Source organism: Jaculus jaculus, chromosome 10 (assembly GCF_020740685.1).
Source record: "Jaculus jaculus isolate mJacJac1 chromosome 10, mJacJac1.mat.Y.cur, whole genome shotgun sequence".
NCBI classification, from domain to species: domain Eukaryota; kingdom Metazoa; phylum Chordata; class Mammalia; order Rodentia; family Dipodidae; genus Jaculus; species Jaculus jaculus.
The window spans coordinates 65,397,045-65,415,751 of NC_059111.1; the positions used below are offsets into that span (position 1 = coordinate 65,397,045).

Consider the following 18,707-nt stretch of genomic DNA (forward strand, 5'->3'; position numbering starts at 1 on the left):
TGAGAAGTGTCATCTTACTATTTCTTTTCTTACCAAGACAGGAACATGGTTTCTCTTACTCATGCTGGACCATGGAAATGAGTGAATGTATTACCCAGAAAAGTTACTCCAATATGAAAACAATGCCTCAAAATAGGGCATACAGAACAGAGTCCTTGAATGGCCACTACTGCTACAATTCACCATACAATACACACAACAGCAAACAATCAGTAGCTTTAAAAATAGTTTATTTCCATATTCATAAACACATGTGCCTCTGTCCATGATACAAGGCACCCCAAATTAAATAAAAACTTAAGAGTATATTTGTCACACATGATTCAAAATAAATTGGTTTTTAAAGTCAATGGTTGCCAATGATGGGATGAGATTAGAGATAGTACCAGCAATAAAAGTATGCACATTTTTCTACACTATTGAAATCGGCAACGATCACCTTGTGTGTCATACAGGTAGTTACGCAAAACTTACACATCCAGCAGTGTCTCAGCTTCTCTGTCTATAAAGTAAAACTGCCAAAAGCACTTCCTTCTAGTGAAAAAACTGTTCCCTAGTAGTCTCGATACCAGTAACAGAATATGATTACTAAACATCTCCAATGTGGTTTTCATTACAGAAAAACATGTTTCACATAAAAGCTGCATAATGTAATCCAGAAACAAAATTTGTGCATGTTTAAAATTTGAATCCAGGCTGGCTATTTCTGGTGTTTCTTCCAGTATTTTTTTCATTTTTATAAATATGTACCTAGTTTCCTACCAGTTTAAACATACTTGGGACACTGTTCTAGGAACCTGCCTTTCAGCAGTCTCCTTGAGACTGTCAGCCTAGTGCAGGTGAGGGTTCTCTAACTTCCCTCAGGCTTGTTCCTTCCTCCAAATCATCTTAGTGCTGACCTAATCCCAGTCAATGAAGGACACAAACATAGGTGTGTGGGCAGAATTCCAAAGAATAATTAGAAATGATTCCACATGATCTTGTTACAAAAAGATACAATGAATGATTTCACTTTATAAAAAGCCTTGACCTGAATTTAAGCAAAGATGGATATGGAAGGCATGAAGCCTTGCATCATCAGAGACAGGACCTTCTCACTGCAGTAGCAGCCATTCCATAGCCACATTCCAGGTCCGTCCTCTTACGGGCCTTCACTGGTCACGTTTGAGGTAGATGCTGATGGTTTGAAGAGAGGTAGGTAAAGTCCAAATTTGTTTTCAATTCCTGCAAAGGTTGCAATTGCCAGTTTGTAACCCCCAATGTGGTCAGGATTGGGAGCAGGCAGAGTCATCCGGGATTTAGGAACTGGCTCAGATCCCACAGGTTTTCTAAAACAAAGAATAAATCAAGTAACAATCTGAATTAAAAAAAAAAAAAAAAGACAATAACACCCGGTTGTGGTGGTGCATGCCTTTAATCCCAGCACTCAGGAGGCAGAGTAGGAGGATTGTCTTGAGTTTGAGGTCACCCTGGGACTACATAGTGAATTCCAGGTCAGCCTGGGCTAGAGTGAGAACCTACCTCAAAAAAAAAAAAAAAAAGATAATAACACTAGAGAGACAATAGTCAGCTGTATGGTCCCCATTAAAATGACCTTGGAAATGCTATTCTTCCTGAATCTTTTCTATTTCATCTTAGCTTCCAGACATATGTACTTTTCTCAATGAGAGCTGAATGTGAGAAGCAGTGGATGAATAGCAGAGCTAGCAAGGTACTTACACTCCTCCAAAATCAACATAGAACCACCGCTGTAGCAACTCGTAAGTCAGCAAAGTGACACCAAACTGGGGTGATGACCGGAACACACGAGCTGTGGAAAAGACGGGCCAATAACACGTATTGTTAGATTAAAAACAACAACAACAAAAACTACCTCACACCACAGGGTTAGTTAAGAACCAATTACTTCCGTACCACCAGCTCCTTTCCACAAAGCTTTCGGGCCTTCTTCCCTCAGTATCTTCCTGAAGCAGTCTGTCACTCCGCTGTAAGTGGTTTGGCCAGCCCGGGCAGCCACCTGTAATCTCGTCTTGATAACATCAGCAGGGGTCACTAAAGATGCTGCAGGCATACCTGTAGGAGAGACACAATACCATCGCAGTCTACTCACATTCTCACTATATAAAAATAACTGTGCTTTCAACTGCCCCGGAAAGCACAACTGCACACAGTCCTGTCTCCAGTATCTGCAGGCCTCCCTTCCTCCTACCTACCCATGTTTATTTGTTGTTACTATTCTTAAATACATATTTTCAAGTAGTTATTTATCCCTTAACACCATTTCAAGCTATTGAGAACAAACAGAAAAAGTGTTTTAAATTTTTTTCTTTTCAGTTGAAATCAGGGCCTCACCATTATTAGGTCTGATTTTTCAGAGGTGAAGCTTATACTATGTTTTCTCTTCATGATTTCCTAACTGCTGGCAGTCACAAGAGGTGACTTCTCTCACACATTCAATTCTGCCACCCTGCACTCCAAATCCTAAACTCTCATTACTCCAGAAGGCTGTATGGATGCTAACCCAACACCCATGTGCTTATAAGACACTCACAGATAATGCCTGAGGAATCCTTTTCCCAAAAATGACATCTGCAGATAAATATTTAATGGAAGGCTTCAAATTGCCACTGGCTTATAATCAATGAAAAAAAAAAAAACAAAACAATAACATAACAAGAGCACCCTCCCAAAATCACCAATGGAAAAATTTCTACAGCCATCTTATCCAAAATGGGGCAGACTGTGTTTAGTTTTAAAAATCGAGACTATATTCAGAAGACACTGTCTCTTATGGTTTTATTACTTTTCCATTATGAACCTATTCCAAACCAAATTGGTCAAATGCAGATGCATAAATCTCCTTTGCTTTTTTTAAGGCTTAATAATTCTGTAAGAATTTCTGTCCAAACCAACATGGTCTGGCTCATAACTACACCTCATCCTTCAACAGACAGTTTTAAAGTCACAGTGTGAGTGTGTATGAGTGTGTAAATCTGCATGTGGCACACTCATATTTATTTCACTGAAACTCTTCGTCTTCCATCTTTTACTTAGCTCCTCAATCACTAATTTATAGGGATGGCTGTTACAAAATATACTACAATTCTGCATGTGAAAAATCTCACTTTATATGCAGTGTTTCACTGGGTAAGTTGTACTCGGTTTCCTATGAGCTTGGAGGGGTTATTTTAACTTTGAGCCAGGAATTTATCCCCTGACATAATGGAAGGAAACATGAAAAATGCTTAGAAACCCACTGTGTTCACACCACCCATTCTGTTTTACTTCTGGTTGAGAAAGAGTTTAGCAGGCAGCCTGCTTAGAGACATGGAGTAAAACTAAAACCCTCAACAAGGAGAGAGCAGCTCAACCATGTGGGACTGTGAAAGACATGATCAAGTTTGGGGAACATGTTCCTTTTCCACTAGGGTAGTTTTCATAAACAGTTCCTAGACTAATACTAGGGAAGAGGAGAACAGGAAGAACAAATATGATTATAGAATGAAAATGCCAAAAGAAATATATACACGACTTGGAAATTGTTTGGCAAAATGGGTCAGTGTTATGAAGGATGCCGGGAAACCTCCAACTTCAACACAAGCCCCATTAGTACCATTTTCAGCTCCCAAAGCCCTGAGCATGACAGCTAAGGCGCAAGTGACTATGGACACCTCTGTGGAGAGGAGACTTTTGGGGTGGGTTTGGTAGTGGCCCTGGAGAACTGCCCATGGCTCTTCTACAACATGGCCAAGACCAGCCACAGGTCCGAAGAATTATGTCACCAGTCTACTATGGATTTTTCCAAGCCAGAATGAGCAAAGTTCCCAAGTCAACTTGTCTGGTCACTCTCGGCTTCCATAAGACCAAGGCCATGCTCATAAAGATGCCTGAGGACTGAGGTGGAGGGAGTGGAGACCAGGCGGCAGGAAGGTGTCTTCCAGTTCTTTACCAGAAATGCACTAGCAGCCTGCCTGGTTCTTCAAGGATAATTCAGACAAATGTATGCATGTATAGCCCTGGTGACCACCCAGCACCCAATAAAACAATTCCTGGTCTTCAAGGGGATCAGCAAGAAGATAGTAGACATTTTCCTAACAGTAAAATGAAAATGTGTCTGCATACAGCATTGGGGCCTGAGCCATCAATTTTCATAAATATCCCATTCATATTTATATTTTTTTTCCATTTATGGCTTCAAAAGTTAATATATACTTATTTTAGGTTAAAGCCCTATTGTAGCCTTACCTATATGACTGACCCGATAGATCAGCTTCTAAGGGCAGTGTGGTAAATTTCCACATTAGAAAGCAGAATTTCATGTTCTTTTGTAAGAGAATTACACAGAGGTTTGCGATATCGCAGTGATATTCTACCCATGAATTCCATTTGGTTACACACTGATATGCCTATGTTTGCTTGCTTTTATTATTTTCTAGGCATAGGTTTTTTCAATCCATTCTCTTTCAATCTGTCACTGTTTATTCCAATTTCAGCTGACTAGATTTTCTTTAAACAACTTGGGACACTGAATCCATTCTTATTTATAATGGCTACTGGATTTATTTCATGTCCTGTATTTGTTTATCTTCTCTGCTTCTATTTACTTCCATTTGACCTCTTCTTTTTCTTGACTAACTACACTTATTTAAGTACTACATGCATAGCACACAAGCATACAATTCACCAGCTCACTCCCTTCTCCAGCAAGCTGAGGACAGGGCACTCTCTCCTGTCCTTTCTTTTCTTTTTCTTCTTCTTCTGTTTTTTTTTTTTTTTTTGCCTCTTAACAACTCTTTTTGTATAATAAATACATATACCTCAGTCACCAATAATGCAGATCTAATCATAGGTTCAATTTTGTTTTAGACACCACTGTTTCAAATATCTCATCATCATCTTCCATAAGTTTGTTCCTCAGCATGCTGCAGAGAAGTCTGTGAAGGGCACTCAGCCAATTCTTGCACGTGAGAAACAGGCTTTGTCCTTTCCCTGTATGCTGGCATGCTTGGGAACATCATCATGCTCAGAGACCTCACCTGGACATTTGGAAGGTATCTTGGTTTGCAGATGTGAACACGAGAAGCCCATCTTCTACAACTGACTTGTTTTTTGTCCTTTTTCTCCTAATTCTTTTCCTCAGAGAAGTCCTATTAAATACATGTTAGATCTCCTATATTAATCCTTTATGACTCTTAAATTTTGTTATTTTCCATTTTTGCATTTTTTATACCACATTCTGGAGAGTCCCCCCCACCTCATGTCTTTGTTTTCCAGATGTCTATAGCTTGGCCTTTTTCTTTCATTTTTCTTGAGTAAGGTTCTGGCTGTGTAGCACAGGCTGGTCTCAAATTCATGTTCTCCTGCTGCAGCCTCTATGTGCTGAAATTACAAGTGAGCATCACCACTGCAGACCTGGCTTGGTCTTTGATCTTAACTATTCTTACCATTCAGAATCATTTCTGCATTGCGTGTGCATGCACGCATGCATGTGTCAGTATAGGCATCTTCCTCAGCCGCTTTCCACATTACTATTATATTATTACTACCACTATTATTACCATCATTGTTATTATTGAGATGGGGTCCTTCACTGAACCTGGAGTTCACTGATTCAGTTTGACTCAATAGTCAGCAAGCTCCAGGGATCCTCCTGTCTTCACTTCCCCAGCCCTTGCATTACATGTATGCATAGCTGCATTTAGCTTAAACAAGCATGGGGTCCCATGGACCTGAACTCAGGTCCTAATGCTTATACGGAAAGAAGCACTTTGCCTACTGAGTCATTTCCCTAACACTGTCTAATTTTGGCAATTCTTTCAATAATTCAAAACATCTTCTTCCTTTCAAATCTCTCTGAAGACCCTAATTATAGTTCTTAAAAGTTCCTCTCCGGTCCCTGAATTGCCCGTTTCTCTGTAATTCTTCAGTTCACTTACCTTGTCGTTCCTTCCTGTCAGAGGACTTCTAGCTGTCTACTGATAATCAAGTTCAAAGGACAGAGTGATTAGTGTGTTACATACAGTTTTGAGTGGCATCAATGTTACTTTAGGTCTGGGCTCCTCCCTACCCCAGTGTCTCTTGTGAATGGGAGTGTCCTCTGTGTGCAAGGGGTGAAGGCAGTCTGGAAACCTTTCCAAATCCTGAAATACAGAGTTTCACTTTGCAGGAAGAATTGATTTTCTACTCCTCTGGGAAAGAGCTGCTACTAATTTATGTTTTGCTGCACCTGTGGTTAAGGTTTGACATGACCTTATGCCCTGCCCAGCTTTCTGGCAGTTCTCGCACTTGCCTTCTCCAGGCCCATGATCCCTTTCTGTACAGGGCAGTTCTGAGTTTTCAAGCTGTAGACAAATACTGCTTGAAGCTCTAGATGGCAGGGAGAGGGGCTGAGCTGGCCACCATGCCACAGCGCAGCTTTCTAACTTCAGATTCACTCCAACACCTCCACCTCCTGCTAGGCTTTCTGTTGTTCACTCAGAGGTAAAGCTTTTCCACCTTACTTTTGCATCAGAACTACTTTTTCCTTCCAGTTCACATTCAACAGGCTGTTTTCTGTGCATGGGCTACAATTTTTTAGGGTTGATAAGCAGCTTTTAGCAATTTTTGAAATCATTAGATATTTCAAAGGAAAGAGAGTTATGTGAGTGTGCTTACTTCATTGGTCTGACCCTAATACTAATGTTAATCCAGTGCTTGCCTGGCATGCATGCATGAAGCCCTGGCTGTAACACTCACCACTGCATAAACCAGGTATGGTGTTAATACCTATAATCCTGGGGGTCGGGAGGTAAACAGGAGGATCAGAAGTTCAAGGTCACCCTCAGCTACACAGTATGTTTGAGGATAGCCTAGGCTACATGAGACCCTGTCTTTAAAATAATAGAAACTCACTCATTTATTGCCTAGTACGGGTTAAGACCAAAGTTCACATAATTATAATCATGAGGGAAGGTGAAATCAGTGCCACATTTATTCAATGTTTCTAAGTTGAGGATGACAAAAGGGGAGAAATGTTAAACTAAATTTGGGCTCTAAAAATTTCCATATACAAAAAAATACACTGAAAACCTAATTTATGAATATTCTTTTGCAACAAATAGGTGCCTCTCAGCCAACCAAGGCAGCCAAGAAGTCAACTTCACTTTTCTACATCATTTCCTACTTTTTGGCCCTAAGAGTCACTAAGCATCATGGTGGCTCCATAGTCACTCACTCTGACCTATTCTGGTGCTCAGGGCTGCCCAGTTACAAATTCTTCATCCAAACTGTTTAATTTTACTTATCTAAGAATTTTCTTTTAATAGTCTTCTAAGATGTCATAAAAAGTACTGTGAAACTTAGACACATACATAGAACACCACTTTCAAATCCACACAATGAACAAATAGATTAAAATTCAGTCTAGAGCTGGAGAGATGGCTTAGCGGTTAAGTGCTTGCCTGTGAAGCCTAAGGACCCCGGTTCGAGGCTCAGTTCCCCAGGTCCCACGTTAGCCAGATGCACAAGGGGGCGCACACGTCTGGAGTTCGTTTGCAGAGGCTGGAAGCCCTGGCGCGCCCATTCTCTCTCTCTTCCTCTATCTGTCTTTCTCTCTGTGTCTGTCACTCTCAAATGATAAAAAAATTCAGTCTATGCTAAACTGAAAGGCAAGAACAGTTAGATTTGCTCCTCACTATTCTGATAACAGAAACCACTTGGTAGATCACAGTATGAAATTTAAGAGGTCTTACATTTGTTATTTCTATAAACCCTTCATGATTTAAAAAGCACCAAGCTAATCACAAGAGATTAGAATTTAAGTTTGCTTTCTTTTATTTTTTTAAATTTCAGGCTCCCTACTTCAGCCCTCACCTCTTGACTTTGACCAATAGACCTAAACTTACAAACCACTGTGAAATATGGACTAGATATTCCCAGCTTATAGACCTTGCCAGTTATAAATGAGTACTTTAAAACACTACATAAAGCTGGGTGTGGTGGCACATGCCTTTAATCCCTGCACTTGGGAGGCAGAGGTAGGAGGATCACTATGAGTTTGAGGCTACCCTGGGACTACATAGTGAATTCCAGGTCAGCCTGGGCAAGAGCAAGACCATACTTTGAAAAGCCAAAATAATAAAAAATAAAATAAAAAATGACATAATCTACATACTAGATTTGGGCTACTATGTAATAAAAAAATATCAAAATATTAATATACTCTAGGTAGCAAAATACTAAAAACTACCTCTGTTAAAGAGCTAACTATTGGGTTGGAGAGATGGCTTAGAAGTTAAGGCATTTGCCTGTGAAGCCTAAGGACCCAGGTTTGATTTTCCAGTACCTACATAAGCCAGATGCACAAAGTGCCACATGCATCTGGAGTTTGTTTGCAGCAGCTGGAGGACTTAGCATCCCATTCTCTCTCTCTCTTTCTCAAATGAATAGATAAAATTAAATTAAAAAGCTGAATATTACTCAGAAAAGCTGAATTCAAGACATCAAATTTTTGTTAAGAGAGAAAATGACAGTACTTCTTATGTAAGTGAGATCACTTTGAGAACATACAAGGATGACCACAATCACATTCATCCAACCCCAGATGTACCTTATTATAATAGGTCTGCTTACCACTGAATATATACAAACACATCCTTATACAACACCTATGCACATATATATTGTGTGGTAAATCAATTTAAATATAGTAAAAATTCATACTTGTTTATAATAAATAAGCATAGTAGATAACTACTCCTTGCTGAGAGAAAAAATACCTTACAAAAATCAGCTTAAGAGAAGAGGGTTGTTTCAGCTTACAGTTATTCTAGGTTACAGTCCATCATGGAAGGGAAAGTACAGTGCCAGGGGTTTAAAACAGGTAGTAACATTCCATATAGAGAAAGTGGAAAATGATGAATGATGGAGCTTGTGGTAGTTTGATTCAGGTGTCTCCTATAAACTTAGGTATTCTGAAGGCTAGGTTCCCAGCTGATGGAGATTTGGGAATTAACACCTCCAGCAGGCAGTGTATTGTTGGGGGTGGGCTTATGGGTGTTATAGCCAGTATTCCCATGCAAGTGTTTGGCACACTCTCCTTGCTATTGTCTACCTTATGTTGGCCAAGGGGTGATGTCCACCTTCTGCTCATACCATCATTTTCCCTGGCCATCGTGAAGCTTCCCCTTGAGCCTGTAAGCCAAAATAAACGTCTTTTTTCCCACAAGCTGTTCTTGGATAGGTGATTTCTACCAGCAATGCGAACCGGACTGCAACAGTAAAGTAGTACCGAGGAGTGGGATTGCTGCTAGACACCTCCAGCTGACCTGCACTGGGCAACAGGAAGAATGTAGACTCTTTTGAAGGGGCCTGAGTGCTCAAGGAGTGTCCAGTTCTTCAAAGTCTGCTTTATTCCCTCCTGGATTAACAAATTGGCACCCTACCTGGTATTGTGGACTATGAGAAATGCAGGAAAAAGAGGGTCATTGAATTTGCAACATGGTCTTGTGTTTTGGAAATGGCCAGGGCAGTGTGAAGCAGGTTTGCTGGATTCCTGCATGGAGACCCAATGGAGCCATGAGGATGAACCGTGGCTTGCAGTAGAGATGCCAGGACCACGAGATGGCTGCTAAGGAAAGTTGCCGGCACTGAGGAAGTTTTTCCAAAACTGTGAGTAGCCTAGCTGGAGCGGCAGAATTGGAATTCCAAAGATTTGTTGCTAGTTAGAATTATTGGACTTGGAGATTTGTCACCAGCTAGAGTTGTTGGACTTAAAGCTACAGAGTTTGATGTTTGTCCTGGTTGTTTTAAATCTTGTATTAGATGAATATTTCTTTGCTATGCCCATTGCCATCTTTTGCAGTGTGAATGTTTATTCTGTGCCATTATGGGTTTTGGGGGATTATTTTTTGGTATTATGGCTCAGTTAAAAGAACTTGGACTATGGGGATGTATGAACATCACTGGAATTGATAAAAACTATGGGGACTTTTAAAGTTAGATGAATTTATTGCATTTTATATCACACGTGGTTATCAGTTTATGGGGGCCAGGAGTGGAATGTGGTGGTTTGATTCAGGTGTCTCCCATAAACTTAGGTGTTCTGAATGCTAGGTTCTCAACTGATGGAGATTTGGGAATTAACACCTCTTGGAAGAGAGTGTATTGTTGGGGGTGGGCTTATGGGCATTATAGCCAGTTTTCCCATGACAGAGTTTGGCACACTCTTCCTGTTGCTATTGTCCACCTTATGTTGGCCAGGGGTGATGTCCACCTTCTGCTCATGCCATCGTTTTCCCTTGCCATTATGGGGCTTCCCCTTGAGCTTGTAAGCCAAAATAAACCTCTTTTCCCCACAAGCTGCTCTTGGATAGGTGATTTCTACCAGCAATGAGAACCTGACTGCAACAGAGCTCAACTAGCTCTCTCCTTTTTATATTGTCCCAAGGTCATGGTTGTGGTGCTTTGAATGTGAATGCATGTCCCCCAGAGCCTGGGATTATTTATTGTTATTAATTAGAAAGTTGTATGGATATATTGTATGTTAGTACCATCATTTTCATCCTCCTTGCTCCCATTTTGCCAAGAGCCCTCCTCAGTGTGATTACTGGTATTCCACCTAGGTTTGCAGAGCATAGATGTAAGAGCATTAGTCAGTCATTGTAAGTGTGTGGTGGGGGAGGGGGGGGAAGGATCATTCCACTCTGTGACTGTTACATTCTTTCCACTTGCTGGAGTATTTCTGATTAAGCTTGTCACTTAAATTTCCAGCAGTTTGCTAGAGATTGTGTCACTGAGGTGGATCCTAAGTCCAGCTCTATTGTGTGTTCAGAGACAGTTTGCAGTTCTGGCTATTCATGTTTGTTGGCTGTTGGTGGTGTTTCAGTGTATGTACCTATAGAAGTGAGCTAGCTTCTTCCACCATCGATGGTGTTTCTCCTGGAATCTGTAAGCCTAAAATAAACCCTCTCCTCATGTAAGCTGATTCTGGTCAGGTGCTTGTGCAGCAATGAGAAGGAGATTGCTACACTGATTCCGTGGAATGGACCTACCCACAGTTAAGGTGGGTCTTCCCACTTCTATTAACTGAATCAAAATAATCCCTCACAGGTATGCATAGAGCATAACCTGTCCTAGTAATCCACCCTCAGAGGATTTTAGATTGTTAAGATGACAATCAATATAAGGACTGACTAGGTGTCAGTCCTTGCCTTTCACCTTATTTGAGACAGTCAGTGTCTTGTTCATCAGTGCATATGCTAGGCTAGCTGCCTGCAAGCTTCTAGTGGATTTTCCTATACCAACCTCCCTTCTTAAAGCAGGGGTGCTGGGACTACAAATGTCTGCTTTAGCACCCTGCTCTGTGTGGGGTTTGGAGACCCTGAATTTATAGAAATGGAGCCATCTCCCCAGCTCCTGGCCAACAAGATTTTACTGTAGGTGCCTAGAGGATTTTTGTATTTTGAGGTAAACTTTCTATATTTTATTTATCTGTGCATATGGTATAACACACATATACCAGGGCATGGGTGTGGGTGTCATTTGTTCAGATAGGGTCTCAATGCTGTTGAAAACTAATAAGCTTTTGATTCTCCTCACTCCACCTGCCATTGTCATAGGCACACTGAGACCACAGATGCATGTGTCACTTTGTATCTGGCTTTGTATGGGTGCTGAGGAATGCCCAGGTCTGTAGGCTTTCTAAGCAAAGTGCTGTTAACTGCTAAGCCATGTCCCCAGCTCCCAACTTTCCTCTCAAAGACAGCAAAGATGGGCCTCCTGGGATGCTCTCTGGTTTCTGTACATTTCATGGCTATGTCATACAAGTCATGACTGTGTCTACCCAGGAATGCCTGTTTTTAGGTCCCTTTCTAGGAACTTAGCTATCAGGCTATGAGGATGTTCAAGGAGACCATACACAGAACAGAGGCCCATGGGGAAGGAGCTGAAGCCTCCTGTCCACTGCCACATGAAACTACCATGATAAATGAGAGAATTACATCTGGGGATATCTGCTCAAACTCTGGCTTCTACCACAATTGAGTGCAGGTTCAGTAGAAACCTTAAGCCAGAAGCTCGTAAAATGCTACTCCTGACCCATCGAAATTGAGACAATAAGTACTTGTTTCAAACTAAAAAGGTATGGGGTAATACCTATGCATTGGTAGTATATGCATGTACCATGCTGGCGTATGTAGGTGGCAGGATGGCTAAGAGGCTAAAACACCAGCCAGGGATGGCAATTCCTCCAAACTTTAAAAAAAATTATTTATTTGAGAGAGAGAGGGAAGGAAGGAGGAATGGAAGGAGGGAAATGGAGAATTAGGTGTGCCAGGGCCTCCAGCTGCTGCAAATGAACTCCAGATGCATAAGACCCGGGTCCTTTGGCTTTGCAGGCAAGTGTCTTAGCTGTTAGGCCCTCCTTCAAACTTTTGAGAATAATGTGGTCACACTTCAGAGATAATCATATCAGAGATAATCATACTTTTTACCAACCAAGTCACTTCAGTGTATCTATTTCTCCAAAAAGAATGATTCAAGACTTTAAGCCTACAGATTGCTTTTTATTTTTATTATGTTGTCTTTCTTAAAATCATTTTTAGAATCGTATTTATTTATTTGAGAGAGATAGAGAGAGAAAGGCAGACACAGAGAGATAATGACTATAAGAGTGGCAGAGCTTCCTGCAACTGCAAACAAACATGAGATGCATGTAGCACTTTGTGCATTTCACTTTATGTAGGTCCAGAGGGAATTGAACTCAGGTCATTACCTTTATGGACAAGTACCTTACCTGCTGAGCCATCTCTTTCCAGCCCAATGGTGCATTTTGTAAAATTATAACATCAGATTTTAAGAAGTTTTGTAATTTAGACAATTTTAGGTATCGACAATTAAGTAATATATGTTTGACAATTAAAAGTTGTATTTGGGGTAGTGCCAGAAGCACATGTGGGGTAGTAGGCCCTGACTCCTGGTTCCCCAGCAGCTTGTGTGGGATGGAAGAGAACACTGGGAGAACAAGGCTATATCAATACAGCAAGGAGAGAGAGAGAGAGAGAGAGAGAGAGAGAGAGAGAGCAGTCTACCAGGAGATGAGTCACCTCGACCTCATCAGGCTTGGGCCCAGAATCATTACAGGGGAAGCAGTGACATGAATACTGCTCTCATGGCTAGCCTGAAAACAAGTTCCAGGGAAACTAAGACAGACACTGTGGTTACTCAACCCTCATCGAACCAGAGATCCAGGGTCTATAGAGAACTCAACACTAAATCAGATCCCTATCTTGCCTGCCAAGCTCAGAAAGATGTTTAAGCACCTCCTAGGCCTTGGTCTGAGCTTGGTTAGCTATCCTTCATTTTGCAGCTGACACCTGTAATGATTTATGGATAGACTCTTCTATATTTAGTCAATATTTATTGAATACATGCTACATACTATGTGTCCATCAGTGACACACAAGCACACTCTACAGTAAATAGAAATACGACATCCAAAACTTATGGAAGTTAACTAACTGGTGTTTCTTACTTCTCCTTGTTAGGTCCTACCTTCTTTCATGTAACTAATTTGAAATAAATTTAATTAATGCTTTGTTTCAATTTTTTAAAATCATTTATACTTCTAAGTAAGTAAATGATCTATTCAGAGTATAATGAATGAATAGCAGGGTTGACAATAAAAATGGGAATTCTATATTCCAGACTTGAAATCTTGCTCTCTTGCTGTAGGTGTAGTGGTCTCCTGGCTACTTAAACAACTAGAGACCCTGAGCTCCCTGAAGAAAACAAATGTGCCTCCTAGAACAGTATCAATGAGCTTACAAATAAAGGAAGAACTATTACATGGCTTCCTGCCTCCAGGGGTTCCTGCAGGACAGTGAGATCCACAGTTTTGCTAACAGCTCCAGCCTCCTATATGATGAGAACAACACCTGAATCAAAATGTTTGAAGCCAGGCAGCCCATGACTGCCTTAGGGTTTGCTAACTCATTAAATGTTTGTCACCACCCAGAGAGCTAATCCAGTGTTCCAGCCTTTAGGGTCTAGGGACAAGGAGGCGCATAAAAGCACCAGTTGATCCCTGTTGTGCTGATAATCAATACCTATTTTTCTATTTATTTTTCCTCATCAGTGTGCCACAGCACTGAAAACAGAAGGCGGTTATTTCTATGACTCAATTACTATACACATGCCATCCCTTTACCCTCACACTATTAGGAGGAAATAAATCTCTAATCAGCCCAGGTCAATTCTTGGTTCTATTACATTTACCTAAATGATAAAAGCTATTGCTTAAGTTCTACATAAGCTTACACGAAATATTTTGTTTATATACCTTTAGGACACAAGTATTTAAAGTCTTGATTATTTTCACTCTTATGCTAGGAAGTGAAACTAATACATAATATGGTACTTGAACTGAAATCCACAAAGACCATAAACTAAACTGTTGCGCCCCTCCTGCCAGCAGGAAGAATGACAACAACAGGATTCTTCTCAAGCACACTTTATTGGGAGCTCCTAGCTGATAGAGAGAAGGACCCCGACCCTACGGAGCGCCAAGCTTATATACTTGTGGTCATGTAGATGTGAAGCGTTGTCTGATTGGCTTAAGTCTTATCAGACGACTTTGCATCACCCAATCGGGATAGGTGAGCAGCCATGTTAGGATAACGTCATATGCTCATGTGCAAACGATTAGGATGCAAAAGCAGTAAACAAGCTGACGCAGCAAAGCCTGACGAAGCCAGCGCGGCTCCCAACATTGTTTAGTAAGCTAAGACATTAACCTTGTCTAATAATTTAATTTTCCAGAATAAGGATTGATTATTCCCTCTTTTCTCCCCAGAAGCTATTCAAAGCAACTTATGTATTATGTCAAAAACTGTCAGCCAAAAATCCTAGTCTTATAGCATGGGATGGAGGTTGGGGATGATAGGGTTGGCAACACTGGGAACTGGGGAATGGATGGAGAGGAAGTAACAGCTGCACACATGCACTCACCAGCTATAGCACCAGCTAAGAGCAGACTTCCAGGGCTGATCTGCCCATCTTCGTTTGCAAAGGAAGCCTTCACATGAGCATAGCAGGGGAAGTAGATGGCCGAGAAAGGAATGTCCCGCAGAAAGCATGCTTTGGCTCCCTGTAGGTTGGCAAGGGAAAAAAAGCCACATGAAACACATATCCCATTGAGAAGATCAAGCTTCTCTGGAACTTACCTCAGAACAAAATATTCCTGGAGAAGACCAAATTTGTGCTCACACATTGCAAGGGGAACAGTAAAAAAATAACCCAAATTCTTCAAGTCACAAGTCCAAGTCCTGTTCTCAAAAACAAAGCTAGTTTTGTTGTAAAATGCAAGGAAATAAGAAGAGAGACTTCTCATTTATTTGAATGCTAACATTTTGATTAAAACAGTTTTGGAACGCTACCTGTGAGATCCTTTCATGTCCTGAATGGTAAGTCACTAGCATTTCAGGGAAGATCTGTGGGCTGGGAGGAAATAATCAAGACGCCTGTCTTTACACACCAAATAGGACACAAGTATTGGGGAGAAGGGTCCAGTTTTTGTATTATTTGAGAATCTGATTAACATATTGGAGTCTTTCTCCGAAAACTATATATACATATAAACATGTATCTTTTCAGGGAGTTGTTAGATCCCTTAGTTTATCCACATACTTACCTACCATCCAGGCATGAAACAGTGCTAAAGTACCTGTTCTAATGCCTTCACATATCTACCATGATTCTGAAACAATAAAGAGCTCTGTGTAGAACACTTAATTATCATTAGGAACAAAGTCTTTTCCAAATAGTTTCTGGTGCCAAAATTATGCCATGTGGAGGCCCTGAGAATTGATGATACTCAGAAATATAATATGATGTTTTAATGCAAACCACAACACATACATTGTGTTTTAAGCAGACGGAGTGGGAAATAAATCACCATGTTTCAACACTTAATGATTTAAGGCCATTTCTTTCACAGATTTCTAATATCCTGAATTTCCATTAAATATAGAGGTTCCCAAAAGAAAATAATGAATTCATCCAGACTCAACAGGTCTTGTCACATCAGCGACATTCACTGAAGTCGAGTCTGCTGGATACTGGGGATTTCTGTCGGATGCTGGCACCACTCCTCTATGCTACACCACACATCTGTCACTGTAACAGATTCTTTAAACAAATACATGCAACTCAGTCTAAGGTATGGGGTTTAAAAATCCTGTCATTTTCATAGAAAATGATATTAACTCAGGTCTACTACAGCTTAGTTAGTTGTTGTATACAAGTAATGTAAGTAAGACTCTACATTTAACTCTTTAAACTTAATTTTAGTTTGCTTCACCCTTCTAACCAGACCAAAGGCTTGGATTCTGGATCTGTCAGACTGACTGGTCTTGGGTGCTCATCACCCAGCTGATCCATAGAGACTTTCAATGCCTCCATTCATTGTGCATAGACATCTAGAGGAAGGGTGACTTGTCTCATACAGGGCCCATCAGCCCATGTATATACATCTTTATCTCCAAACTGCTCAAGATCTAACTGAAAGTAAGAAAGACAATTTTTATCACATCCAATTCTTCATTTTATGTAAGAGCAAGTTGGTGCCCACAACAGTTAATCTATCAACTATGCAATTGTATGCCCCTGGCCAGTGCAGAAGGCATCTTGGAAAGAGCTCCACATAGGCCTAAAACTCGGGATCCTGAGAATCTTTCTCATTTTCCCCAGCTTTAACAAGGGGAAACAGTATGGCATATCTAGATGTGGCATCTATTACTTTCTCGATGACTACTTTTTAAATGTTAGGTAGTTCAGGCAGGCAGTTGGTGCTTAGAAAAAAAACTATCTCTCTTTCTTATTTTCTCTTCCAGTTCCCTCATTGCCTTCAAGCTTTCCTGTAAGTTCTGTTCTCTGTTTGTGTACATGTAGATGTTACACAGAAGATATTCAAATCAGACACCAAAAACTAACCCAAATAAAGATCAGTTAAATATTTATATCTGGCTCCCTTCACATAGTGTAAAAAAACCCTAAAATATCACCCTATCACAAACTTTGGGGTCACTTGTTAGGTTGGGATAATTCTTCCCCCAAATTTTGCTCCATATAATGCTTACGTTTATACTTTTTTTTTCCTTTGGTTTTTTTAAGGTAGGAAGGCTCTCACTGTAGCCCAGGCTGACCTGGAATTTACTAAGGAGTCTCAGGTGGCCTCGAACTCATGGTGATCCTCCTACCTCTGCCTCCTGAGTGTGTTTATACTTTTAACCACATCTCCCAAAGTTTGCATTTTACAGATAGATTTCAATCTGTTCTCTCTTCACTACTTTCAAAGTTGCTCCTGGTTATAATATAGCTTATCAGAAAAAAGTAAAATTTATCTTTTACTAGAGATAACCACCGTATGTTTTATAGCATTCTGTCATCAGGAATGACACCAAAGCTAAGACTATGCTTTTTCTTTTCCTACAATTCATAGTGCATGTTTTTTATTTGTACCTGTATGATCTAGGATCTCTTTCATTCTTTGGCCATGTTTTGATTTGGAGGTGTCCTATGTACAATATTCTCAACTTTGTCATAGCTCTGTGTTACCACTTTCCTCTCTCTGGTAAGCCTAACTTCTTTCAGGTACAGCTATCAATGCCCCATTCATCTGATCAGTCATGGTATACCTATCACTCTGCATCTTCTTTGATGATTGCTAAGCTGGGGACATCAACCTCTTCATTCATTTAAGCCCCAAACCCCACCCTTTCCACTGAATATCTTGTAAGTAGAAGACAGAACATGGATTCCACATGGCTCCACACTGTCTATCCTTTTCCGGGGGGGGGGGGGGCCGTGGAGTGGGGTGCGGAAGACAGGGTTTCACTCTGCAGCCCAAGCTGGCCTTGAACTGATGACAATACACCTGCATCAGCCTCCTGAGAGCTAGGATTACATTCAAGAGCCACCACGTTGGCCTCAACACTGTTCTGAGTTCTCTTCATGCACACACATCTGTCCATTTTAGATTGGGAGTAACCGGGGTCCAGGAACTAGTGATTTATGAAACACTTAGCAAAAATCTATGGCTATCAGTTGGGATCCAAGACATGTTCCTAGTAACAATGAAAAATTTGCTGATTTTCATAGGAAAAGGACACCAAAAATCAAAAGAGACATCAGAAGCTTTGGAATCTTCTGTCAGGGATCTGTAAGGATACTAACTCACCTATAGGAAGAAATGTTCTAGAAAAAGAAACCAAACTATCAGTTTTTCAAACAGTGATATAATATTTGTCAGGTTACAATAAGACTTAGTAGAAAATAGTTATTTTGTATTGGAGTATTAAATTTGAAGGGTCTGCCTTGGGCTTTGTGGCTTTACTTTGATCAAAAAAAAAAAAAAAAAAAAAAAAAGACAGGGCTAGAGTCAGGACCTAAGAAGAGTAAAAAAGAAGACTGAAGCAGCCCTGGAAATTCACCCTCAAACCATTCCCTCCTTTCCTGAAATCATGTATCGCCCCCACAAAGGTGTGACAAAATTTAAGAGAGGTTCAATGAAAAAAATGGTCTGGTAACAATTAAAAAGTACAAACAATGAAAAGGAAATATTTAGGGAAAGGTGAAGTGCACCCACATGCTGGGAGTAGGCTGCATTTTTTCTGCTAGGCATTGTAGCCAAACAATTTATGCACGCCAGAGGAAATTTTAGGCTATGTAAA

General features: G+C 40.6%; 1 protein-coding gene across 1 annotated transcript in view; it reads right to left on the bottom strand.

Moving 5' to 3' along the window:
• Positions 1-213: 213 nt before the first annotated feature.
• Positions 214-18,707, bottom strand: part of Slc25a13 (solute carrier family 25 member 13) — a 185,629-nt gene continuing 167,135 nt past the window's right edge. Inside the window, exons 15-18 of the mRNA XM_045160892.1 lie at positions 14,986-15,124; positions 1,915-2,073; positions 1,720-1,810; positions 214-1,328 (exon numbers count right to left, since the gene is read on the bottom strand). Of these exons, the coding sequence (XP_045016827.1) occupies positions 1,142-1,328; positions 1,720-1,810; positions 1,915-2,073; positions 14,986-15,124 (576 nt within the window). The 3' untranslated portion in view covers positions 214-1,141. The remainder of the gene's footprint in view (positions 1,329-1,719; positions 1,811-1,914; positions 2,074-14,985; positions 15,125-18,707) is intronic.